The sequence below is a fragment of the Leptonychotes weddellii genome, chromosome 1, assembly GCF_054177405.1.
Source record: "Leptonychotes weddellii isolate Sample4059 chromosome 1, ASM5417740v2, whole genome shotgun sequence".
Lineage (NCBI taxonomy): Eukaryota > Metazoa > Chordata > Mammalia > Carnivora > Phocidae > Leptonychotes > Leptonychotes weddellii.
Window position 1 is genome coordinate 129221275 of NC_138369.1, and position 26442 is coordinate 129247716.

Below are 26442 nucleotides of genomic sequence, written 5' to 3' on the forward strand. Positions count from 1 at the left end.
TCCTTAGGGTTAAGAATCACTGGTCTATATGACTCTGAAAACCAAGGAGGGAGGGAGAGCCAGCCCCTGTGAATGAGAGGAATTAAGAACATTGTGAACTAATAAGCAAACACCCAAAAAAATGTCTTACTGTATGTGTGTGTGCTAATAAGCAGTACACAATGGCCAAAGCATCTATTTTTTTTTTTAAAGATTTTAGTTATTTGAGAGAGAGGGAGAGAGAGAACATGAGCAGAGGGGAGAGACAGAGAAAGAGGGAGAAGCAGGCTCCCCACTGAGCAGGGAGCCCCACACGGGGCTCGACCCCAGGGTCCCAGGATGATGACCTGAGTGGAAGGCAGACACTTAACCAACTGAGCCACCCAGGCACCCCTTGTTTTCCCTGTGTGCTTTAGGTAACCTGTTCATGCATAAGACCTAGAAACACTTGAAAAAATTCTTTATAGAACTGATTAAGTTCAGGCTGATCTGTCTTGATATGAAAAACTTAAGTTTAAATTCAAGATATTGGTATTAATTGATTCAACTGAATTAGCTTACTTTGGTTGTAATTCAGATAGGTGGCTCCTTTTAACAGATATGCCACCACATGATTTCTTCTGATAGCTTACATGAAAATAGGGAGAAGAACAGAGGGTCAGAAGAGAGAGTGAATTAGATCTGGTGGGTCAAAGGAAGGGATCCCAGGTGGCTTAGTATAGAAGTCGGACACTGGTCTGAGAAAAAAGGTGGTGTCTGGCTTTGGGCTGCTCTAGGAAGTATCCTCTGTGGAGAATGGCAATGGTAACAGTTTGAAAGAAGGGGCAAAACTGAGCAGATTCCTAAGAGCAGAGAAAGAATTTGTTGAATTCAACGTTTGAAAAACCACTTAGATGTTTATAATTGTTTTCTTTAAGAGATTTAAGTTATTATTAACAAGTTTTTGTGTTATAAAGAATTAGGGATTTTTCTTTTGTTGTTACCTTATCAGAAGTGAGCAATAAATACTATGTTAGTAAAATAATTATGTTCTTTTTCCTGGATCTTGTGACTTTCACAGTCTCAAGCTTTCTCATTTCACAGAAATGGAAAGTTACAAATTAGCTGGGAGGAAAATAAATGTTTCATAAAAAACTTCTTTCAGGTTTAAGGAACCATACTGCTCTAGGTCTTTGGGCTCAAGTTTGTCCCCAGAAAGTAGGACTCAAACACTTCTAAGTCATATGATCATAAAGTTCTTAAATAGATAATGGAAAAGACAGACTTGGGGAAAAGTACCTCTTAGCATGCTTCTTACCTGCAAAAAAAGGTAAAATAATTGAAAGCATCTCACTGAAAGTGTTAGAGTAAGAGAGTCTGAGATGTTCTAGAGATTAAGATGGTGATGGTAGAATTAGGACTAAAATCTAACTATATTATATGTCTCATTTAAAGATTTTATTTATGTCTCATTTAAGATAATAGTGTTTCTCTAAATTTTATTGTTTCTGGGTATGGTTTTGAAAACTTTTATTGGCAAAGTATGTGATAAACAATATTTCAAGATGAAAGCAAATACAGTTGGTCCTTGAACAACATGAGGGTTAGGGGAACTGACCCGCAACACAGTTGAAAATCCATGTCTTAACTTTTTTTCCATGTCTAACTTCTGACCCCCAAGATTTAACTACTAATCCTCTACAGTTGATGGAAAGCCTTACTGATTAAACATAAAGTCCATAACACATATTTTATATGTTATGTGTATTATATATGTATTTTTACAATAAATCTAGAGAAAACGTTAAAACTATAAGAGAAAATACATTTACAGCACTGTATTAAAAAGAAATCTCCACATAAGTGGACCCGCACAGTTCAAACCCATGTTGTTCAAGGGTCAGCTGTATTATAAAAATTCAGTCACAGTTAAGCATGGTCTTTATGGACTAAAGAATTGAGTTTGTTTTCTAATATAATGTGAAACTGGAATCCATTCTAGGCAGAAATTCTTGTTCTTTCCTATGTGAGCAAAAAGAATCTTTGAAGTTGGTTGATGTTTTTTGCTTTCTCTATATTATTTGAAAAGGGAAAATGTATAATAAATTTGAATGATATCTAAAAATAAGGGAGGGAAATTAGAAAATTACAGGAATATATATGTATATGTTGTAAATATATGTACACCCTTTCTCATTAAGATTTAATAATACTTATCTTTGTTATATATTTCTTTTTTTTTTTTAAGATTTTATTTATTTATTTGACACAGAGAGAGAGCACAAGCAGGGGAAGTGGCAGGGAGAGGGAGAAGTAGGCTCCCTGCTGGGCAGAGAGCCTGATGTGAGACACGATCCCAGAACCCTGTAGTCATGCCCTGAGCCAAAGGCAGACGCTTAACCGACTGAGCCACCCAGGCGCCCCCTGTTATCATATATTTCTTAACTCTAACATGTTTCACTACAGATAGCCACATGTATTTATGGTGATTTAAACCCATTAGGTATACCCTTTCTGCCTATCAAATTATGGCAGGTTCTGGTTTCTTTAATTGTACCCTTTTCTCCAGCCTTCAGTAGCATTTTTTTCACTGCCCTCTAGGCATCACTAACAGTCTCTGTGAGGCCCCTTAGGGCCACTACTTGATGCCTTCTTTTAAGCCAATGCTAGATGTTTTAAGTTTTTGTCAGAGCAGCACTTCAATTCCAGGTACCAATTTCTGTTTTGCTTGGTTATGGCTGTGTAACGGACCATCATAAAGCTTGGTGGCTTACCAAAAAAACCCAACAACCATTTATTCTGAAACTTTCCTAGGGGTGGCGGCTTTCCCTTCTGTCTCCTACCCCCATCCTCCAAATCTAACTTGCCACAGACGTTTCTGTTACACAAGGTTGAGAGAGAAATAGCTAATTCCAGAACTGGGACATGGAAGGTTGCAAGATAAACCTGGAACATCTTGTTGTGCTAGAATATGAAGAAATTCTCAAAAAAATGAAGATGGCATACCAAAAAGATACAGGAGTTCTCATAATCAAATCTGGATCATAATGGATTATAAGCCTTTGAATAAAAATGAAAATCCAAGTCCATGTAGAAAATAGGACTATAAATCAATGTGCTAGTAATTTTTATAAATAGGAAGAAGGGGAATATCATAAATTAGAAACACTTTGTATTTCAAAATGGAACAAAGATCCAGTGTTATTATTTTATATACCTAAAGCACTCTTTTACAGTTGTAACCTATTTCAACTTTTTTTTAAATTATGAAATATTTGGGGTGCCTGGGTATCAGACTCTTGATTTTGCCTCAGGTCATGATCTCAGGGTCCTGGGATTGAGCCCCACAGTGGGCTCCACAGTCAGCTGGGAGTCTGCTTGAGAATTTCTCTCCCTCTCCCTTTGCCTTTCCCCCTGCTCTCTCTCTCTCTCAAATAAATAAATAAATCTAAAATATTTATCTATAGTTTGATACACATAATAGTTTTTCCCTGAATAGTTGAATTTGATTCATTTTATGTAAGTACTTGCTTAGAAATAAATTATTTTCAATCCAGGTTATGTGATACTTCTTAAAACAGCAAAAAAAAATCATAAAGATAAAATTGTGATTTGGTATTTTTTCACTATGTTAGTTATGTTACAGTCTTACTGTAGCTGAAGCTCTCTATAGATAAGGGAGGACAGGATTTTTACTCATTTCTGAGTTGACAGTTTTTGTTTTATCCATTTATTTGCTCATGTTTTGAATGAATATTTTATTGAGCACCCTACTATGTGCAATGGCACTACTAATTTCCAAGTGTACAGAGTTGAACAAAGCATAGTCCCTACCTTTATAACATAAGAGACTCACTAGATATTTGCTGTATGAATCTAGATTTTTATACACCCCCTCCATTAATATTAAGGATGCTTTTTACAATTTTTTAGGCTTTTTTTCTTTAACATATTATTTTAAAACTTAACAGTATCTCTGAGGTGAATTTGACATTGAGGGTAAGATTTTTGTAAATGTGGAAAATAATTAGGCATTTTATTGCAAATGAAATGCCCTATTGAAACATTTATTATTTTAGTTAATTGAGACTTTCATGATTTATCCCTTAACCAGAAATTTTCTCCTATTTTTATCAGGCCAAAATAGGCTTTTCATGCTTTGCTCAACTGAATAATACATCCAAGGGCTGTGCCAAAGAGTGGTATAGTTGTTGGTTCACGTTAGAAGAAAAGATAATGGCTGGTGAAAGACCAAGGCCATATTCAGGATATGATACATAGAAGTAACAATAGCTTTATTGCAAAGTTGTTTATTATCCAGTTTGTGGCTTTTCACAGTACTTGGCAAACCTCAGTTGAGTGTGCAGTCTAGAAAACAACCTAGGATTGACTACACAGACAGAGATGGAAATTTAGGAGGTTTGTGTGACAATAACTAGTCTTACGAGTATGTGTGAAATCAAAAGCTTAGTCTAGTAACACAAAGATACGCTAACCTTTGTGCTTCTTTAATCTCACTGAAAGATAAGGAAGTTGTTTTAAACATTTTAATGTAAATCATTAAGTAAATGTTTTTTGCATTTTTGTGTTTTAGAAGTATGGTATACTGAATGCTATATTGCTTCTTTTTGGTGACCAAAGATCATAAATTATTGTATTGTACTCTGCTATATTTTATTATCTAGTACAATTCCATATAATTTGGGGAGTTTTGTTTTTTGTTTTTGTTGTGTTGCTCTCAACCGTAGAAAGCTGGCTTTATGTGTGCCTCTTTGCGTTTTATAGCTTATGAAGTAATTTTCCATGCATTGTTTTATTTGATTCTTAGATTAGGCAGTGACAAAGGAGATAAAGAGAAATGAATGGGTTCAAGATACATTTGGACCCAGTAAACTGAGAGTATTTGTTGATAGGATTAGATTGGACAAATGAGAAAGGATGATTCCAGAATTCTGTCTTAAGTAACTGGATAGATATTTCCATCATGAGATAGAAAATACTGGAAAAGTGGTATATTTGCAAATTTCTTTGGCATTAGTGTGTAAAAATAGTTCTCAAAGCTAAGAAGTCTTTTTTCCCCTCCACAGAAAAACATGAGGTAATTTTAAGCATTAGGTTTATATACAGGACTCAGGACACTGCCTGTAAATGAGAATTTCCTACACTAGTTAGTCACTAAGTCAAATGTAGGTAAATTCTGTAACCATATTTTGCTAGTTTGAACTTGAGAAAAAAATTAAACTATCAGTCTTTGGTCTAGCTGAGCACTTTACTATTTTGAACATAATTGAGATTCCAGTAGTAAAGAAGAAAAGAGCATAGATAATAAAAGGGCTACATCTCTCAGAAATAACATGACCCTTTTAAAAATCCAAATACATTGGATAATTATGTTAAATATAGAGTGTTTTGGTTAAAAGATAAAGATTGTCAAGCAATAAAAAGAAAGCAAAATCTATGTGCTGTTTATAAAAAACACATTCAAAATGTAATGATCCAGAAGTTGTGAAATTAAAGACTAGAGAAAGATATTCTATAGCTATATTAACTATATTAGTTTCCTGTGCTGTATAACAAACCACCACAAACTTAGCAGCTTAAAGAACTTAATGGTTTTTTTGGATCAGGTGTTCAGGCACAGCTTAGCTAGGTCTGCAGCAGGGCTTCAATCAAGGTGTTGACCAGGGCTGAGTTCTCATCTAAAGGCTTGACTGGGGAAGGGTCTGCTCCCAGGCTCCTTCAGGTTGTTGGCAGAATTTATTTCCTTTCAATGGTAGAATTCATGGTAGCTTGCTTCTTTAAAGCTGCAACAGAGAGAGACAGACAGATATAGCCACAGGAATGATATCACATCTCCTTTGCAATCTTCTGTTGGTTAAGGCAAATCTAACCAATAGAAGTACAGTTGATTTTTAACAATATGGGTTTGAACCACATGGGTCCACTTATATGAAGATTTTTTTATAGTATGGTACTATAAATGAATTTTCCTTATGATTTTCTTAATATTTTCTTTAGCTTACTTTATTGTAAGAATACACTATATAATACATATAACATACAAAATATATGTTAATTGACTGTTTCTGCTATTGGTAAGGCTTCTGATCAACAGTAAGCTATTAGGGGCGCCTGGGTGGCTCAGTTGGTTAAACGACTGCCTTCAGCTCAGGTCATGATCCCAGGGTCCTGGGATCGAGTCCCACATCGGGCTCCCGGCTCAGCGGGGAGCCTGCTTCTCCCTCTGACCCTCTCCCCTCTCATGCTGTTTCTCTCTCTCTCTCTCTCTCTCAAATAAATAAATAAAATCTTTAAAAAAATAAAAAATAAAAAAATAAAAAAAAACAGTAAGCTATTAGGAGTTAAGTTTTGGGGGAGTCAAAAGTTATACCCAGTCTTTAACTGTGTGGGGGGTTGGCACTCTTAACTCTCCCACATTGTTCAAGGGTCAAATGTATATTGGTTACTTATGAAGTCCCACCCACACTCAATTGGAGGGGGTGTTATACAAGGGCATGAACATGGATCATGGAAGTCACATTAAAATCAGTCCACCAGACCAACCAAAGGAAGAGATTTCAAAGCAAAGAACAGTACTAGGAATAAAAGAGGTAACTTAAGAATTATAAAAATTTGATTTACTAGAAAGATTTAATAATTTAAAATTTTGTAGTAATGTAATAACAAAATCCCAAAATATATAAAGAAGAGGTTAAAGAATTACAGAGAGAAATAGATAAGACAGCAATAGCAATAGTAACAGAAGACTATAATATACCCCTTTGAGCAGTTAATACAAAAAAACTGACCAAAAAAAGTAAAGATGAGCCTGAACAATGCAGTCAAACAGATAGGACCTAGTAGACATAACTAGAACATTGTGTCCAATGTAGAATGCACATTCTTTTCAGACTCACACAGACTATTTATAAAAATGGGCCATATGCTGATCCATAAAGAAAATGCAGAAAAATATCAAAGGATTGAAATAACAAAGAGTATTCTTTTACCCTAATGAAGTTGTTAGAAATCAACAAAAAGGTAATTAGAGTATCTTAAATGTTCAAAAATTAAAGAATACATTTCTGACAGAATGAGACAAGAAATCATAATGGAAATTAGAAAATATTTCTAATCTAATATACTTAAAAAATATATATTCTCGAGATTCAGCTAAAGCAGCACTTGAAGGGAATTTTATAGCTTTAAATATGTATATTTGAGAAGAACGGTCTAAAAATTAATAGGCTAAGCATCCATCTCAATAAATTAGGAAGAGAATAACACAATCCCTCCTCCAAATAAAAAGATGATAAAGATAGAAACAAATTAACAACACAGGAATTATACAGTGAATAGGGATAACAAAGCCAAAGTTGATATTTTGAAAACACTAATGATATTTTCAAATCATTGATGAGATTGATCAAGAAAGAAGGTACAAAATTCAAAGTCAGAAGGAAAATAGAAGGCATCCCTTCAGATGCTATAGACATTAAGAAAAGAAAAAAAAAGGATATTAGAAACAGCTTTTTGCTAATGAAATTGAAAATTCTGATGAAAATAGCAAACTCCTAGACTAATAACTTAAAACTGATTCAGGAAGATTTATAAAACCTAAATATGGAGTGTCTGGGTGGCTCAGTCAGTTGGGTGTCCAACTCTTGATTTCATCTCAGGGTCCTGGGATTGAGCCCTAAGTCAGGCTCTGTGCTCAGCACAGTTTCCTTGTCCCTCTCCCTCTGCTCCTCCCCCTGCTCGTGCTCTCTCTCTCTCTAAAATAAATAAATAAAATCTTAAAAAAAATAAAAGATTTATAAAACCTAAATAATTTTATAAGTATTAATGACATTTAGTCAGTTGTGAAAAATCTTTGTTTTAAGGGAAATTCCAGGACCAGATGGCTTCATCAATGAATTCTAACAGGCTTTTTAAAAAGAAATAATTTGAGGGGTGCCTGGCCTGCTTGGTTGGGAGAGCATGTGACTCTTGATTTCAGGGTCATGAGTTTGAGCCCCATGTTGGGTGTAGAGATTACTTAAAAAAAAAGAGAATTTAAAATTTATATAAACTCTTTCAGTCAAGAGAAAAAAAGGGAATATCCCCAAATTAAATTTTATGAGACCAAACAACCTTGATACCAAATCTTGACAAAGTTACTATGAGAAAGTAAATACTCCAGAGTATTATTATGAGTATTTGTGATAATATATGCTAAAATCTTGAAACAAATATTAATGAAGTGAGTCCAGCTAATATAAAGGATAAAACATCATGACTAAATTGAGTTTATCTCAAGAATGCAAGATTTAATGTTAGAAAGTCAATTTAATTTCATAATAATAGCATAAAGTTTTAATGAGAAAGACAGAAATCAATTCTACACTAATGGAATAAAAGAACAGTGGAATAAAGGAGTAAAATTAATTCTATATTAATATAAGAAAAGATAAAAATCAAAGAGGGCACGTATTGAATGGGGCACTGGGTGTTATACGCAAACAATGAATCATGGAACACTACATCAAAAACTAATGATGTAATGTATGATGATTAACATAACATAATAAAATTTTTTAAAAATCCTATGATCATCTCAATATGATTTCATCTCAATAGATGAAAAAAAGAGATTGATGAAAATTCAACATCTATTACTGATAAAAAACTCTTGGGTAAACTAGGACTAGAAAGGAATTTCAGAGACACCTGGGTGGTTCAGTCAGTTAAACGGCTGCCTTCAACTCAGGTCATGATCTCAGGGTCCTGGGATTGAGTCCCACATCCGGTTCCCTGCTCAGCCTGCTTCACCCTCTCCCTCTGCCTGCCACTCCCTCTGCTTGTGCTCTCTCTCTCTCTCTCCCTGACAAATAATAAATCTTAAAAAAACAAAGGAATTTCATTAATCTGATAAGGAATATCTACAGAAAACCTTTGAAATTAGGAACAAGACAAAATACCTTCTATTACCCCTTTTATTCAGCATTATACTGAAGAGCCTAGCCAACATTGTAAGGGAATTCAATAAGTAAGTAAGTAAATAAATAAATGAGTAGGGATCAGAAAGAAAAAAAACCACAAGCTTTCGATATTCACATAACCATGTAATTATGGTTCTAGAACTATCCAAAAGACTCTACAGATAAATTACATCAATGAAAAAAAAGTTCATCAAGAACGCCAGATACAAAATCAGTATATAAAAATCAATTTTATTTCTGTTAGTAACTAGTGGTTAGAAAATAAAAATATATGTCATTTATAAAATAATCAGAACCGGGGATAAAGCAAGTAAACAATGTATAAAATCCTTTTGAGGAAAATTATAAAATTTTATTAATAGATAAATTAAAGGTGGCTTTTATTAATTAATGGAGATGTTCATGGATTGAAAGATTCAATATTGTAAAGGTGTTATTTCTTCTCAAGTTGATGTTTGATTCACTACAATCTCCAGCAAGTGTTTTCATGAAATTAAACAAGCCCATTCTAAAGTTTATAAGGAGAAGCAGAGGACCTGGAAAGCCAAGAAACACTTGAAGAACCAAGTGGTAGGAATACCTTAGCAGTTTAGGAACACATCACTCTGCTAGATGTCAAGAATTATTATAAAGCTATAGTAATTAAGATTGAGTAATATTGACATAAGGATGGACAAGTAGTGCAGTGTATTAGAGAGCCTTCAAATAGACCCGTACAAACAGACACCTGATATATGACAAAGGTGTTATTGACAAATAACAGGAGGGAAGATGGTCTTTTCAATAGCTGTCACTGGGACAAGTGGGTATCCCTGTAGGAAAAATTGGAATTGGCCTCCTACTTCACATTATACTAGAAAAATCAATCCCTGGTATAGTAAATGTGACGGTCAAACTGTAAAACCTTTAGAAGAATATATCTTTATAAACTTGGAATAGGAAAGGTTTTCTTTTAAAACTGTAAAAACCACTAACCATAAAGGAAAAGATTAATAAAACATTTCACTGTATTAAAGACTGTCATCAAAGACTGTGAAACTTCAAACCACAGAGTGGGGGAAGATATTTGCAACACATATAATTGACACCAGATTCAAATTCACAATTTGTAAAGATGTCCAACAAACCAAAAGACTTTACAAGAAAGGAAATCTATGGCCAATAAACATGAAAAGCTGTAGTACCTCATTGATAATAAAGGAAATGAAAATTAAAACCACAATGAAATACTACTGTGTGAAAATCTTTAAAACATAATAAACATATTAAGACATCTCACAGTAACAAGTATTGGCAAGGACTTGAAGCCACAAGAACTCTTTCACACCGCTGGTAGATGTGTAAATTGGTACAACCACTTTGGAAAACAGTTTGTCATTCTCTTGTGAAGTTGAAGATCCATATATCTTATTACATGGCATTTTCACTGCTAGATATTTATCTAGATTGATGTGTAATTGAAATGTTCATCAGTAGTAGAATAAGCAAATAAATTGTGGCATGTTCATATAGAAGAGAACTATGAAGGGCACCTGGGTGGCTCAGTTGGTTAAGCGACTGCCTTTGGCTCAGGTCATGGTCCCGGGGTCCTGGGATTGAGTCCCACATCGGGCTCCCCCTGCTCTGCGGGGAGCCTGCTTCTCTCTCTCCCTCTGCCTGCCACTCCCCCTGCTTGTGCTCTCTCTCCCTCTGTCAAATAAATAAAATCTTAAAAAAAAAAAGAGAGAACTATGAAGACAGTGAAAATGAAGGAACTACTGCAGGATACAACTTACATGAAAACAGAAGGAAACTGATTCTCCCCTAAAATCTCCAGAAGGAATGTAGTAGCCCTGCCAGCACACCTTGATTTTACCCAATGAGACTTATTTCTGACTTCTGACCTCCAGAAATGTAAAATAATGGAATTGTGTTGTTTTAAGCCACTGAATTTGTGGTAATCTGTTACAGCAACAATAGGTAGCTAATACTAAAAATTATAAAGTGTTAAAACTATCAAGGAAATGATTATCACTAAAATCAGTAGATTGGTTTCTCTTTTGGAGGGAAGAGGTTATGATCAGGAAGAGCTACATTGGAGCTTCTAGGGTACTGGCAATATTTTATTTATTTGAATGCATATATGTTTTATGTAGTCTTCTGCACATACAAAGTTAGCGTCATTGCTTTTATTACCAGAAAAAGAGTTTTAAGAATAATACATACCCATAATTTTTTAAACTGAAGGTTATTTCTTAAAGGCTTTTTAAAATTTTATTTATTTATTTGTTTTAGAGAGAGAGAGAGCACGTGCACGAACACACAAGTAGGGCTGGGGCAGAGGGGGAGAATCTTCAAGCAGACTCCCCGCTGAGCCTGGGCTGGATCTCACAACCCATGAGATCACGACTTGAACCGAAACCAAGAGCCGGATGCTTAACCAAGTGAGCCACCCAGGCGCCCCTAAAGGCTTTTTAAAATCACATTTCTTTGACTATGAAATTATTTCTTCCTGGAGGGAGTATGACAAAAAATATTTTTTATAAACCACTAGTACTTTGCAGTATTTTCCGTAATATGATCAATGACCTAAATGACTCTTTTATGAATTTATAGCATGTAAAAAAATTACTCAGTTAACATAAGGAAGAAGCTACTTGTCTTCCCAAATTGAAATAAAAATACAATTTAAGTGGAAGAACTTATAAGAACCCTTAAAACTCTGGTTTCAAAAATAGATTATGCCTTAAATTTGCTAAATATTAAAAAATTAAGGAGTACCCATTTATTGAAATGCATCTAAGCCTAGTGTGTATCTTGCTGTTATTTTTTCCCTGTTTAGTATGGGGGTAAAAAAAATGATGGAAGCTATTTGTTTCATTTTTCTGGATTTTAAGTAATTTAAAGATTTATTTATTTGTGTGAAAGAGAGCACATGAGTGGGGAGTAGGAGGGGGGTAGAAGCCAACTCAGCAGACCCTGCTGAGCTCAATCCCAGGACCTGACCTGAGCCAAAGGCAGATGCTTAACAGACTGAGCTTAAATCCTGTTTGTTTAAGGGATTAAGCATAATCCCTGCCTAAATTTAATTTGTTGCCTGGAACTTTCATTTTGGAGGGTTAAATTTAAATAAGGAGCAGTTTGTAATGAATTTAATTTCTTTCATTTCTTCAACTTTTTTTTAAGTTTATGTATTTATTTAAGTAATCTCTACACCCAATGTGGGGCTAAAACTCATGACCCAGAGATCAAGAGTCACATGCTCCTCCAACTGAGCCAGCCAGGCATCCCTCATTTCTTCAACTTTTAAAATTATACTAGTAAAATTTAAATAGGAATTGATAAAAATAATTCTTGTTGCATTTAGTATGAAAGAAATTGTTTATAGTGTAATTCTATAGGGAATTTTTAGTCTTAAGTACTTGATGGTCTCTGTTAACCAGGGCTTTAACTTTTTCCTAATGAATACAATATGGGGAGGCATTTTGGCAAGATGGTGATCTGTTTCCCAACTTCAGTTACTAAGTACCAATTCAGAGTGAAACCAGCTCTGAGACTTGCAGGCTAGAGGGCCTAGAGGGAATATGTGAGTTTGGGAAATATACTGTGATCCAAATGAAAACAAGAGGCAAAATCCTATGGGGCAATTATCAAAATTTATAAGTTCTCAGAAAGAACTATGCCCCTGAGTGGAAGCTTACTTCCAATGCATTGTAGAGATTGCTTCTGCTGTTTTGGTGTTAACTGCCTTTCAAGGGACTCGAGCTTGGAGGATGAGGCAAGCCATGAATTGGCAAAGGAAAATAATTCATTTAAAGGAACGCCAGCAGACAGACAGATGAACAAGGATTGCATCTACAAGTGATTTCAGTGAAAGAGAACAGAAATAGAAACTGGAAGAGAGAGATGACAGATTTAACAGGCAAAACAAAATAAATTATCTTAGATTTTCAAGAGAAACAAAGAGACATGCTTCTAATCATGGTGTAAGAGAAAACAAAAAGCAGGAAGCTTTTTTATATATTAATTTGTGGAAAGGGTGATTATTGTTGAGACTCAAATTCCTGGTCTGGAACATTAAGTAGAAGAGTATACCAAAACGGGGCAGTGGGAGAGGGGGGATATATATATATATATCCATCCATCGATAGATATATCCATATATATATGGAAGGAGAAAGAGCAAATGGAGGAGATACAACAACTAGAGATAGAATAGGCAAGCATTTCTCTGGTTTAGAGAAAGATTGAAAGAGCCTATTGAGTTCAGACCAGAGTGGTGAGGATGGTGGGGAGACAAAAAAAGATGCTGTTTACAAAGGAAAAGTCACGTGCCAGACTACTCAATGTGACACTGGAAGCTAGACGGTAATAAAATAACATCTGCAGGTTCCTAAGAAAGGACCTGTGCCTATACCTAGCCAAGTATTATTCACATGTTATGGTGAAAACAAGATACTTGTGGATATGCAGTAAAAAGGTCCTCCACTTAGGGGAAAAGTTCTCAGTAAATGATTCTCACCAAATAATTACCAACAAAGACTTTAAGATAGGGCATAAGAAGAGGGAAAACAGTGGTAAGCAAATGAATCTCACAGTATATTTAACTAGATCTAAATGGATAATGATGGAGTGACTTTATTTCAACACATTCCCTGGTCTTCTGCATTTCCTGAAAGTTTGCAGAAGCTTCATTAGACGCAGGTTCTATTCCTCTGGCAAGACTGTAAGTGATGTTCTGTTCTTCCAGAGGGAGGCCTACAGTTTCTGATTATCTTATTGTAAAGACAGCTGTTAATACTCAATTCTAGATCCATTAATTCATTGAGGGTTGCAAAATGGTGACATTCTATCATTTTTCATTTATAGCTAGAACACTTATACAGAGACGCTTCTTTTCATCTGTTTGGTTATTCAGTGATACAGTTCATATAGGAAAGCCAAGTTAAATGTTTTCCCCTTACTTTATCAGTTTACAAGATAATGAATTGGTTCTCTATCATCTTTTGGGAGGGAAGGGGGAGATGTCATTATAAACTAGTATAATTCAATATATGTGATACATTTGAGTCCTTTGCAATTATTATCTTTATTGAAGCTAAGATTGTCTCATCTTTGGCCAGTGGGAGCAAAAATGGTTCCTGACTCCTTTTGACATGACCCTGATAATCTTTGACAGTAAAGAAAGGGGCAGTATAATGGGGTGCCTAGGTGGCTCAGTTGGTTAAGCATCTGCCTTCAGTTCAGGTCATGATCCCGGGGTCCTGGGATAGAGCCCCGTGTCGAGCACCCAGCTCAGCAGGGAGTCTGCCTCTCCCTCTTCCTCTGACCCTCTCCCCTGCTCACACTCTTGCTTGTTCTCTGTCTCTCTCAAATGAATAAATAAAAAGTCTTTTAAAAAAAAAAGGAAAGAAAGAAAGGGGCAGGTTTTTGTTGTTGTTGGGCTGGTTTTTGTTTTTTAGTTTTGCTTTGCTTTTTTAAAAACCTCCAAATGTTGTCTGTGCTTTTGGGAAGGTGGATTTTAGGATCCATTTGTTTCCTAGGATATTTGATACTTAGTATGATCTTTGGTGTAATTGTAGGGAGATATGCCTTAGAATTTGTGTTACTTGCAAAAAATACTGGTTTTATTTTTTAAGTATATGTGAAGACTCGGAAAGAATCAGTATTTCCCAGCAAAAAGATGGAGAGGTGTATGTTAAAATGGTTTTTTCAACTGATTAATAAATATTTGAATGTTTACTCTGGACCATTCTTCACGATGGGAACTCTTGGGAATTCAGACAGTCATGAAACCTGCTTATTTACCTAACATTTCAATAAAATAAGTTCTAAGGATTGATCTTAAACTTTATTTTTTCTTTCAGATCTGTCACGAAATCGTCTCTCAGAAATTCCCATAGAAGCATGTCATTTCGTTTCTCTTGAGAATCTCAACTTATATCAAAATTGTATTCGGTATATACCAGAGGCAATTCTAAACCTACAGGCTCTGACATTCTTAAATATTAGGTAAGGATGTTGTTTCTTTTCTTTTTTTTTTTTTCTAATTTTTAGTTTTATGTGGTATTTTCAGTTCTCTCTTCCCTTTCACTAAAATTTACATTATCTGTTCATATCTGCAGTATCTATACATCTTCTTAGGCTGAATTAACAATATTTCCTATGTCATTCTAGTTTCTCCCTTTGTCTTTAGCTTTGCAATAATTAACAAACTGTAAGGGTCATGAGCCTGATAGGCTTGCAATAGTCTTGTAGCTATGATTCTCCAGTTACATTTTCAAATAAGTTTTATCAGAAGAGAATAGATCTGAAAGTACTTTCACTCTTGTGATTTTGTATTTTTGTGTACTAAGTTCTGAATGTGTAAATGCGTTTATTTAACTCCTTTCTATTTTTTCATATCTTGGAAGACTTCTTTCGCTATTTTTTTCATTATAAAAGTTATAAATGTTCACTGGAGAAAATGAGCAAATGTAGAAGAGCATAAAGAAAATTCATCAAAATGTTGTATCTGAGTTATAATTATAGGTGATGTTTTCCTTTTTCTCCAGGCTTTCAATCAAATTTTTAAATGAGTTTTTCCCCTTGGCATGAAATACTCTTTAGAAATATTTTTATATGTAAACATTTTATTGTGTACCATTTATATACTTCTAAAACTCGTTTTCCCTTTCAGATATTCAGTTTATTGCAGTTTTTTGCCATGATAAAAATTATACTGGCAGAGACTCTTGTATGTAAATGTTTATTTTTCTCTTTCCTTAAGGTAAATGTCTAAGAATAGAATTATTATTTTTTTAAGATTTTATTTATTTGAGAGAGAGAGTGTGACAGAGATAGAGAGAGCATAAGCGGGGAGGAGAGCTCGGAGAAGCAGTCTCCCTGCCTGGCAGGGAGCCCGATGCGGGGCTTGATCCCAGGACTCTGGGATCATGATCTGAGCCAAAGGCAGACGTTTAACCGACTGAGCCACCCAGGCACCCTGGAATAGAATTATTATTGATTTAAAAAGTTTTAAAGGCTCATGATCTGTATTAGTCAAATCAGCAAAAGATCTTGGAAATGGGGCCAATTGACCCTAGAGATTAAAAGGTTAAATCTGTATAAGTAAAATTTTAATTTATTTTTATCCTAATGATAGATGTGTACTTTTAGTACTGCTTTTGCATGTTTTTGTATAAATAAAAGATTCCACACCTATATTTCAGCTGATGTGACATATTTGAAATCACAGCCTGTCACTTGTTTTCCATAGAACCATATTTGGATCATTTATATACATTTGATTATAATGTATGTAATGATGAGGGAAGTAGATTACAACTACTTTTATGTTTATAAATCTTCTTTGGAAGACAAGGGGAGAGGATGAGAGTCATCTGCCGTATTTTTAAATCACTTTATACATAACATTAACTAATAAAATAATATGTTGTGTTTATATAGCACATCATTATTTACAAAGGAGTTTTATGGTATAGGGCCCTGTAGAATAGGTAGAGGAGGTATTAAAATCCTCAATTTACAGATGAGGAGTCTGTGTAAAAAGCAGATAATGCTGTGCTTAAAACCACAAAGGTGATAGGTCAGGAAATGGAGACTAGAATCTAAATCTAATACCCCAGTTGTTCCTTCCAAGACTTAACGTTTGTCACTTTACTGAATATAGAATAGGAAAGATGGAAATTTTTTTCTTGAGTGGTGGGTTCTGACTCTTCTTTTTCTACTTACCCATTTAGTCGGAACCAACTGTCAACATTACCAGTGCACTTGTGTAATTTACCATTGAAAGTCTTAATTGCTAGTAATAACAAATTGGTGTCACTTCCAGAAGAAATTGGACATCTCAGACATTTAACAGAACTTGTAAGTTAATGTTTTACTTTTTTACTGTTCCCACATGTATGTATATCCATAGTCATACCATGCTCTGTTCTGTGGTAAAGACCCATTATTAAGGTGTGTTTTTTAGTTTTTTTCCAAGTATGAATAGTGAAGTTTTGCTGTTGATCAGTACTGAAGTGCTTCAGCACAGAGTTAAAGAACTGAAAGTACAAGTCTAATTAGGCCCAGATGGACTGGGAGAGAGTCATTAGAATTAAATTTTAACCAATATTCAGTGATTTCTATGTTATTAAACTTGTGAGATATAAGTTAATAATGCATTTCAGTTTTTCAAGTTAAATCTTAATAGCATCAGTGTTCTGATTTTGGTTAGCCCCTATAGGGGAATGGGCACTGCAAAGATCAGGCTTTTTTTTTTTTTTTTTTTTTGCCTTACATGCTATCTCTAGCACCCCTCTCCCTCTCTAAAGTAAGCTATTCTTTACTACCTTATGTTTTCTGAGAAGCATAACTTTCATTTATTACTCCTTGTTACTCTTTAGTGCTTATGTTCTGGGCATGGGAATGGGACTTTTCCCATTTAATCACCACAGTAACATTATGAATTAGGTATTATAATTATCATCATATTAAAGCTGAGGAAAGTGGCACTTAGATAGGTTAGGTAATTTGCCCAAGGTTCCATAACTGAAGTAGAATTTGAAACCAATCTACCTCAACTTCAGAGCCCATGTTTTATATTTCTGATATGATCAAATACAATTATATCCATTGAGATTTGGGAGGATAGTTTCTTGTAGGTTTATTAACAAAGATAACATCATAAACAAAAAATACACATATAATTTAACTGGACCACACATTAGCTCTCTCTTTTTTTTTGGGTGGATTATGAAAATAAAAGGTCACATGTAAAAATACACAAATATATTAAATCTGGAGTCTAGATACTAAACCACTATTTATTTAGAGACAATTAGGTCTAGGAAATAAAGTCCAAAATATGTTTGTTGGCATTTCTTCAGAACTTGGGTTATTAACATGAACTAACAGTAAATTTTACTTGTGATTCAGATTCTGATATTCAAATCATTTAAACTTTCTGTTTCTGCATATTGAATCATAAACACCTAAAAGATAGATATATCTTGCAGAAGGAGCTTTTAGCTTTCTACAAAAGAGGTAAATTGATACCCTCAGTCATAAAAATAGTTTGTGTCGGAGTGAGAATTAATAATCTCAAAGCTCCTGATTCCCACTTGATGGAACGTGTTCTCACAATATCCATATTGCTTTTATCCTTTATTTCCTTTTTTATAAAGTTTATTTAAGTAGTCTCTACACCCAATGTGAGACTTGAACTAAAGACCCCATGATCAAGAGTCACATGCTCCTCCAACTGAGCCAGCCAGGTGCCTCTATTTCTCTTCTTTTTTTTTTTTTTCCTTAAAGATTTTATCCATTTGGGGCACCTGGGTGGCTCAGTCGTTTAGCGTCTTCCTTCGGCTCAGGTCATGATCCCAGGGTCCTGGGATCGAGCCCCTCATCGGGCTCCCTGCTCAGCGGGGAAGCCTGCTTCTCCCTGTCCCACTCCCCCGGCTTGTGTTCCCTCTCTCTCACTGTGTCTCTCTCTGTCAAATAAATAAATAAAATCTTTAAAATTAAAAAAGATTTTATCCATTTGTTAGAGCGAGCATGAGTAGGGGGAAGGGCAGAGGCAGAGGGACAAGCAGACTTCCCACCAAGCAGGGAGCCTCATGTGGGGCTCAATCCCAGGACCCTGAGATCATAACCCGAGCCGAAGGCAGACGCTTAACTGATTGAGCCACCCAGGTGCCCCTTCCCTTCGTTTTTAAGTGAGAGTAAAATTTTGTCTTTCAAGATACACATTTTCCAAGAGAAATATAAATTACTATTACCTTCTAGCTCAAGCTCAATTTTCCCTATCCTTTCAACTTCTTTTCCTTTTAACTTTGATGCCCAGAGCGTTGGACTAAGAAGTATAGCTACTGATTCTACTTCAGTCATTAATTGGTAGGAAAGATAAAAATAATACTATTTTCTCTAAGAATATTATGGGAAAATGTAAAAATAATGTTTGAAGATTATTGAAGTTTATTGAAGATTATTGAAGTTTTTGGTAAGTGGTCTTTTCTAATAGTAAGTCTGTTACTGTTGTCTTTTTACTCATATCCTAGAGGAGTTCTAAGTGTTAATGTGACATCTTGGAGCTTTTATTAACCTAGACAACTTCCTGCTGTTACACATGGATTTATACTTTTTTCTGGCTGGTCTCAGAATTATGGAATTCTGAATTTGTCAATCTTGAAATCTGTAGTTAGCCTCTTCTCAGAACTAGTGGAGTCAAGCTGTTGACTGAGATGCCAGAAGGCCTACATAATACATGTATTGGTACCAGCTTGATCGGATGCCGATAGAGCAGTATCTGTTTTTCCATGGCCTGTGAGTTATGTGTACTTTATTATTTTTTCCCTCACTTTCAGTTTGATAAAGAACTTTTCGAGTCATCTTCAATGCATTTTTTTATATTCTTGAGCAGGCGAGCTGGCATTTTGAAAGTAGGATTTCCTTTCAATTAATTTTATCATTATAATTTTTATCATTGTTTTTTCTTCTAGTTTCATTAGAACACTTATAAAATAGATCAGTTTTTATACTTTTTTCTAATTTACCTTTTCACTAGAATTTTCATTTTATTTGATCCCAGGCTTTCTGTCCACATCTTGTCATTTAATTTTTGTTCTGCTCAAAAAATTAGTGTAGATCCATATAAAATGTGTAAAATCAGTCAGAAACCTGTAAGTTTTTAGAATTAAATGCTAGTACAAACTGTGGTATTATTCTTGGACACAGAATCATTAATTTTTTTTTTTTTTACAGTTAAGACAGACCATAGGTATTATCTTATCGAACCTCATTTTACACATGGTTTAAAGCAGACAAATTTGTAATATTAGAACAATTCTTTACTTTGTATCTTTTTGAGATAGGATGTGAGCTGCAATGAAATTCAAACAATACCTTCCCAAATTGGTAATTTGGAGGCCTTGAGAGACCTTAATGTAAGAAGAAACCACTTAGTACGTTTGCCTGAAGGTAAGAAACCGAAATAATTGTTTCATTATTACTTGTTTCTTTATTTTGAAGATCTCTCAGACTGATAGGTACAGGACAAAAATGTATAAGAGCTACAGGCAATGTTTGAGATATAGTGGTTCAGCTACTATATGTTGTTATCTGTTTCCTTGTGGATTTTAAAGTTAGATTCTTCAGTGAAAAACTCCAATAACTATTAACCAGTGATTGTATTTTAAGATCTTGTCAGAATTAATTAATAACTCAAGGTAGGGTCCCTGGAAGTTTCAGTAAGTGCAAGTACTTGGGAGAAGTAGATCATGTTTTTGATCAGGAAATAGTTTAATGTAATGAAAAACATTCCTGCAATTTGCACTGACTTAAATGGACTTGACTTGAACTTACTTTATCTTTCCCTGGAAATGTTCAGATAGAGGCTAATTAATGGTTGGAGGTGATGTGTAGAATGAATAATGAATGGAGTGAGAGACTGCACTGGGAGGCTTGTTATCTTAGGCTCACTGTAGGCTCTGGTATATGTATCTAAATCATAAAAATGATTAAGCAAATTAAGTATAATTTATCAACCATTCAAAATATGAATTCATGAAAGAAGCTGTAAAAAGAAATGAAAATGAGGAGAATTTAGATCAGAGTATATCTTTAATTTTATTATGGAAAATTTCATATATAAATGAGAGCCATGAATATCCAGCTATGGTAGTTATCAGTTCCTGGCAACTCCTGTGTCATCTAAACTCCTATCCACTTTCCCTTACCTCTGTCCTTTAGAAGGTATTTTCATGACCGTGATGCTCTAGGTTCTTCTATAAAACATGACCTATAATATATAGTAAATACTGAATTAACTAATGAAGCTTTTGCTTCACTGTGGAATCAAACATTAACACCAGTATGATCCAGTATGATTTTTAATTCTAACATATACAAGTGTGACTTTGACATTTTGGATGTCAAAATGTCTCAATAAGTGACCTTTTAGTCCACTTTTATACACTTAGTGCAGTCAGAGTAGCCAAAATCCTGCATAACTTTCCTTTCAGTCACTTACCCAGTAACCTTTACACCTTTTACTTTTAGAGCCCTTCCTCATTTCCTCCTGGGTCTGCTTTCTATCCCCTCAGGAATGTGAATGAAGGCCCCCAGCAGAACTGACCAAAATCATGGCACAGGCCTTATAACCCGAAAATTCTATCCAAGATTACTCTTCTACTCGGGGACCCACCTACTGAGATTGATCTTTAAAGGCTTATTAATGTAGTAATACGGACTTAATATAAAATCAATTAAGGAAAACATTGGGATTTTAGTGAAAATGAAAATTCAGGGTTTTAGATGACAATTACAGTCTAATAATTTTATCATCTAATTTATTTCTCTATCATATTTTAAATGTGTGTTACCAAGAAAATGGTGAGTCACACAAATAGTTTTAAATGGTTTTCTATCAGCTTATCTTGTAATCTCAGCATATTCAGCTAAATTGAGAGTTAAACTGGAGGAAAGCTTTATTCTGATAGCTACATAAGTTAGTGTGGAAGTTCATATGGTCTCTAACATATTCCAGTTTGGTAGATAAATTAGTATGTCTCTTATTGCCATTTTGATTTTAAATTTTAATTGTTATAAAGTAATATATTGCTCAGAAAGTCGAGTAGTATAAAAATATATATAGTATGAAATAGTATAAAAAATAGTATGAAAATATATCGTTCAGAAAGTCGAGTAGAAAAAGCTCAAAATCAATAATAGCATTCCCCTGCCTCAACCATCTCCCTCCCCAGTTATTTTTTTTTTAAGATTTGTTTATTAATTAGAGAGTGTGTGCACACACATGCGCATGGGGGAGGGGAAGAGAGAGAGAATCTCAAGCAGACTGCCCCCCCCCCCCAAGTGTGGAGGCAGCACAGGACTCGATCTCATGACTGCGAGATCATGACCTGAGCTGAAATCAAGGTTGGACCCTTAACCAACTAAGCCACCCAGGCACCCCTCTGCCTCCCCAGTTTTAATGTCTAGAAGCATCTACCTTCTCCACCTTTGATTCTTTTCACTGGCACTTGCTGACATACTTCTAAATGACATGCTTTAACAGCTTTGCTGGATTTACCAGTCTTGACACTTATGTCAGCTTCCTGTTATGGTAGATGACTATTTATAAATATTAAATATTTTTATTTTTTAAGATTTTATTTATTTATTAGAGAGCTTGAGCGCTCACACAAGTAGGCAGGGCAGCAGGCAGTGGGAGAGGGAGAGAAGCAGGCTCCTCGCTGAGCAGAGAGCCCGATCCCAGGGTCCTGGGATCATGACCTGAGCCAAAGGCAGATAGATGCTTAACCTGCTGAGCCACCCAGGTGACCTGGCAGATGACGATTTAACTTTCTTACAAACTATCACGATCATACCTTTACTTCCCTCCTACTATCTTCCTAGTGTAATTTTTTTAAGATTTTATTTATTTGACAGAGAGAGACACAGCGAGAGAAGGAACACAAGCAGAGGGAGTGGGAGAGGGAGAAGCAGGCTTCCTGCTGAGCAAGGAGCCTGATGCAGGGCTCGATCCCAGGACCCTGGGATCATGACCTGAGCCAAAGGCAGACGCTTAACGACTGAGCCACCCAGGCGCCCCTTCCCAGTGTAGTTTTATCACAACTTTTGATCAAAGTGTTATTGTTTATGTTATTACAACTATATAAATACTGTTCCCTGCCAATTCAGTTGATGTACTCTGATTTTATTTCTTTTTTATACATCTTATTTTTGTTGTTGTTTTTGTCTTTTTTTATTTGCTTAGTTTTTTATGTACGTATGGCTAATTCCTCCCTCTTTTTCTAGCAGAGAGAGAAAAACCACATTCACATAATTTTTATTACACTATCTATTACAATTGTTCTATTTTATTATTAGTTTCTGTCGTTAATTTTATTTTATTTGTTGTTAATTTCTTACTGTGCCTAATTTATAAATTAAACTTTATCATATGTATACAGGTATGTACGTATAGGAGAAATCACAGTGTATGTATACGGGTATGTATGTATAGGAAATATCACAGAATATATAGGGTTTGGTAGTATCTGCAGTTTCTGCATCCCCTGGGGGTTTTTGAAACATATCCCCCATGAATAAGAGGGGACTGACTACTGGCATTCAAGAGCTGGGGATGGAGTGGGGTTCGGTAGCAACATGCTGAGGTCTTGTCGCTGTGTAGACTTCCTTTTAAATCCTCCATTTCCAACTGGCAACTCATCCTGACTTTCCATTGTGCCTAAGATTCCTGAATTCAAAACCTTTGATTCGGTTTCACTAGAGAATAACTTACTGACCCCGGTGGTGAATGATTGGAGAGGGGTAGGGCTGCATGAGTTGAGGTTGGGGACTTAGGCATTTAACTTGTTCTTTGTACAGACTATCATCTAATCCTTTGGTTATGCCTACGTTTCTGTCGTATCAGGCCTCCGGTTTCTGTAGTTCTGTGAGGGGTCAGACTGCTTGCTTTTCACTAGTATTCCCACCTGTAAGCAACTAGATTTCATTTTATAATATCAGTTCATCTTTAAGAAAGGAGATAAATACATTAAATTCGCTCTATTTAACTAGAAGCTCCTGTAAAAATTGTCTAGTTTTGAAATATCATTAATTGTTCATTTCCATTTTATCACCCTGCAGAGCTGGCAGAGCTGCCTTTGATACGGTTAGACTTCTCCTGCAATAAAATTACAACAATCCCTGTTTGTTATCGGAACCTCAGGCACCTACAGATGATCACCCTAGATAACAATCCACTACAGTCTCCTCCTGCACAGGTAAACTCTAGTGGATTTGAAGTATACTGGGAACTTTTTTGACAAAGGGTGAATTTAAAAATTGAAGTTCTATGCATTTATCTTTTTGTTGGAAATGAAGTTCTTTTACAGTAAATTCATACACATATGCATTCTTTAGAAGCCCTGAATAAATGGGATGAAGGACAGATAATATTTCCAGAAGTGCTTTTCCTTTCACTAAATTCTTACTTTTTAAGTTGAGGGGTTCTTCTCGAAGTTTTTCTAATACAATTTGAGTTAATTTCTTTCTGGTAAAACTTGAAAGTAGGCAATGTAAACATGAGAGACAAATAAAAATACTTGGCTTTCAGCATTAAAGATTATCAGTGCGTTTCTTCTGACCATCATTTTTGTACCTTTTTATTTTCTAAAATCTTAAGTTCCTCATTTAGTCAGTTTGATCATTTGTTTATCAGTGACTGATATGAAACTATTTAATAATAAAGTAATTTTAAGGTAACTTTACATATAGATTCTAGCCATCCCATAATCTGAAAAATTTTACCAGCCTATATTTTTCTTTTTTTTAAATGTAACTTAATTTTTTTTATTATGTCAGTTAGCCAACATATAGTACATCATTAGTTTTTGATGTAGTGTTCAACGATTCATTAGTTGCATATAACACCTAGGGCTCATCACAACACATGCCAGCCCATATTTTTCACTGTAGCATTTGAACTCTACGGTTGATGATGGTCTTATTCAAGCCTCTGGATGACAACTATAAAGTTTTATGAGTAAACTTTATAACTATAGAAGGATCTCATAATCTTAAAGAATTTATATTTTGACTTCTGTCAACAGAAATGTAACTTTAATATTTAATCATTTCCTGCTTTTCTCTCTTACAAAAAGTAGGATTCAAAACATAATTGTGCATGATTGTTGGATTTCTAAAAGCAAAAGTTGCCGGTGAAATCTATGGGGAACAATGCTTTAAATCCCTGACTATGCCTAACTAATCAGTTTGATAAGTTTATTTGGTATTCTATCAGTGTTTATAATCATAAATTATTTATTTTATATATTACTGAAATTTATTCTTGACTAGAAAACAAAAATCTGTATATTACTTAAACACATAAAATAACATGTTATAATGAGTATTTGATTTTTAATATCACTGGATGTAGTTAATAGAAATGCCTTGCTTCTAATATATAATAAGTAAAAAGCTGATTGTGATTGTTAACAAGGGACACATATATTTCAAATGAGTAATAATTTGGTTGCCTTTATATGTTACTTTTTTAGATATGTATAAAAGGCAAAATCCACATATTTAAGTACCTGAACATACAGGCTTGTAAGATTGCTCCAGATCTGCCAGATTATGATAGGAGACCCTTGGGTTTTGGCTCCTGGTGAGTATATTTTATTTTTTTATTTAATGTATTCCATCTCATAGGGAATCAAACTGGACCCTTAAATCTGTCTGAATGTTTAACTAAAGGGAAATAACCTATTTTGACACTGTTTTTCTCAGAATGTTTGTATTAAGTAAACAGTCGATTACAGAGATCTGACAAAGTGTAGTTCTAAGTTAAGGTTTCTCCACCTCAGCACTGTTGATATTTTGGGCAAGATAACTCTTTGTTGTGGGAAGCTGTCTTGTACATCAGAAGATGTTTATCAGTATTCCTGGCTTCTGTAGCACCTTCCCAGTGTGACAAACAAAAACGGCTCCAGACATTGCTAAATAGCCCCTGAGGGGTCCCTACTTGAAAACCACTGGTCTCAGTGACTTGAATGCTGACCTTGGCTCTGCTGTTAATTCTGTGACTTAAAGCAAGTCATTCAAACTTTTGGGAGTTGATTTTTTCTTTAGGGAGTGAAGAGGATGGATTTGATGACCATTAATGTCACTTCAGGATCTTTTAGTTTATGAATCCTTCAACTACATAACACCTGAATGACAGGGTTACCTCTTTGGCATTCCCAACCATCTGGAACAATCTTAAGCAGCAGTAATTAAATTCAAAAGGCCTTTTAACAGGCAAAATAGATGTCTCAGTGAAGGTGCTATAATGCATATAGGTCTTATTCAAAAGAGAACCCCTCTGGCCTTCTATTAGAACTTGTCACATTTTACATTAAAGCACAGTCCTGATGAGCTTGCTTCTCAGTATCCTAGTCTAAAACAAATTAACAAATTTCTATTTTGGTAGAGTTTCTAAAAGCAGACATTAAAAAATACAAAAAGTTATTTGAAAGAAAAAATAAAACTATAAAAAGTAGACACATATTATAAAAATTAGTTAGTGGTTAACTCTGAGAGGAAGGAATATTCAATGTGAAAGACACATAAGGGGACTTTAAAGGTATTAATGTCTCGGGGCACCGGGGTGGCTCAGTTGTTAAGCATCTGCCTTCGGCTCAGGTCATGATCCCAGGGTCCTGGGACTGAGCCCCGCATCGGGCTCCCTACTCCGCAGGAAGTCTCCTTCTCCCCCTTCCTCTCCACCTGCTTGTGTTCCTTCTCTCGCTGTGTCTCTCTCTGTCAAATAAATAAATAAAATACTTAAAAATAATAATAATAAATAAAGGTATTAATGTCTCATCATGTTTTAAAAGCTATGTCTGTTATATTCATTTTTTATCTGTATGACATATTTCATAATTTAACAAGATACTGAAAAGTAGTAACACTCCAAAAACATAGTGCCTTGATGCCATTAGGCATATATGCAAATAACCCTCCATATTTCAGTAATATTTTAAATTAT

At 34.9% G+C, this 26442-nt stretch overlaps 1 protein-coding gene across 1 annotated transcript in view; it reads left to right on the forward strand.

Moving 5' to 3' along the window:
* LRCH3 (leucine rich repeats and calponin homology domain containing 3) overlaps positions 1 to 26442 on the forward strand; it is a 109486-nt gene that overhangs the window by 33568 nt on the left and 49476 nt on the right. The window contains exons 2-6 of the mRNA XM_081814631.1: positions 14786 to 14930; positions 16661 to 16787; positions 19778 to 19883; positions 23556 to 23692; positions 24971 to 25080. Coding sequence (XP_081670757.1) covers positions 14786 to 14930; positions 16661 to 16787; positions 19778 to 19883; positions 23556 to 23692; positions 24971 to 25080 — 625 coding nt within the window. The remainder of the gene's footprint in view (positions 1 to 14785; positions 14931 to 16660; positions 16788 to 19777; positions 19884 to 23555; positions 23693 to 24970; positions 25081 to 26442) is intronic.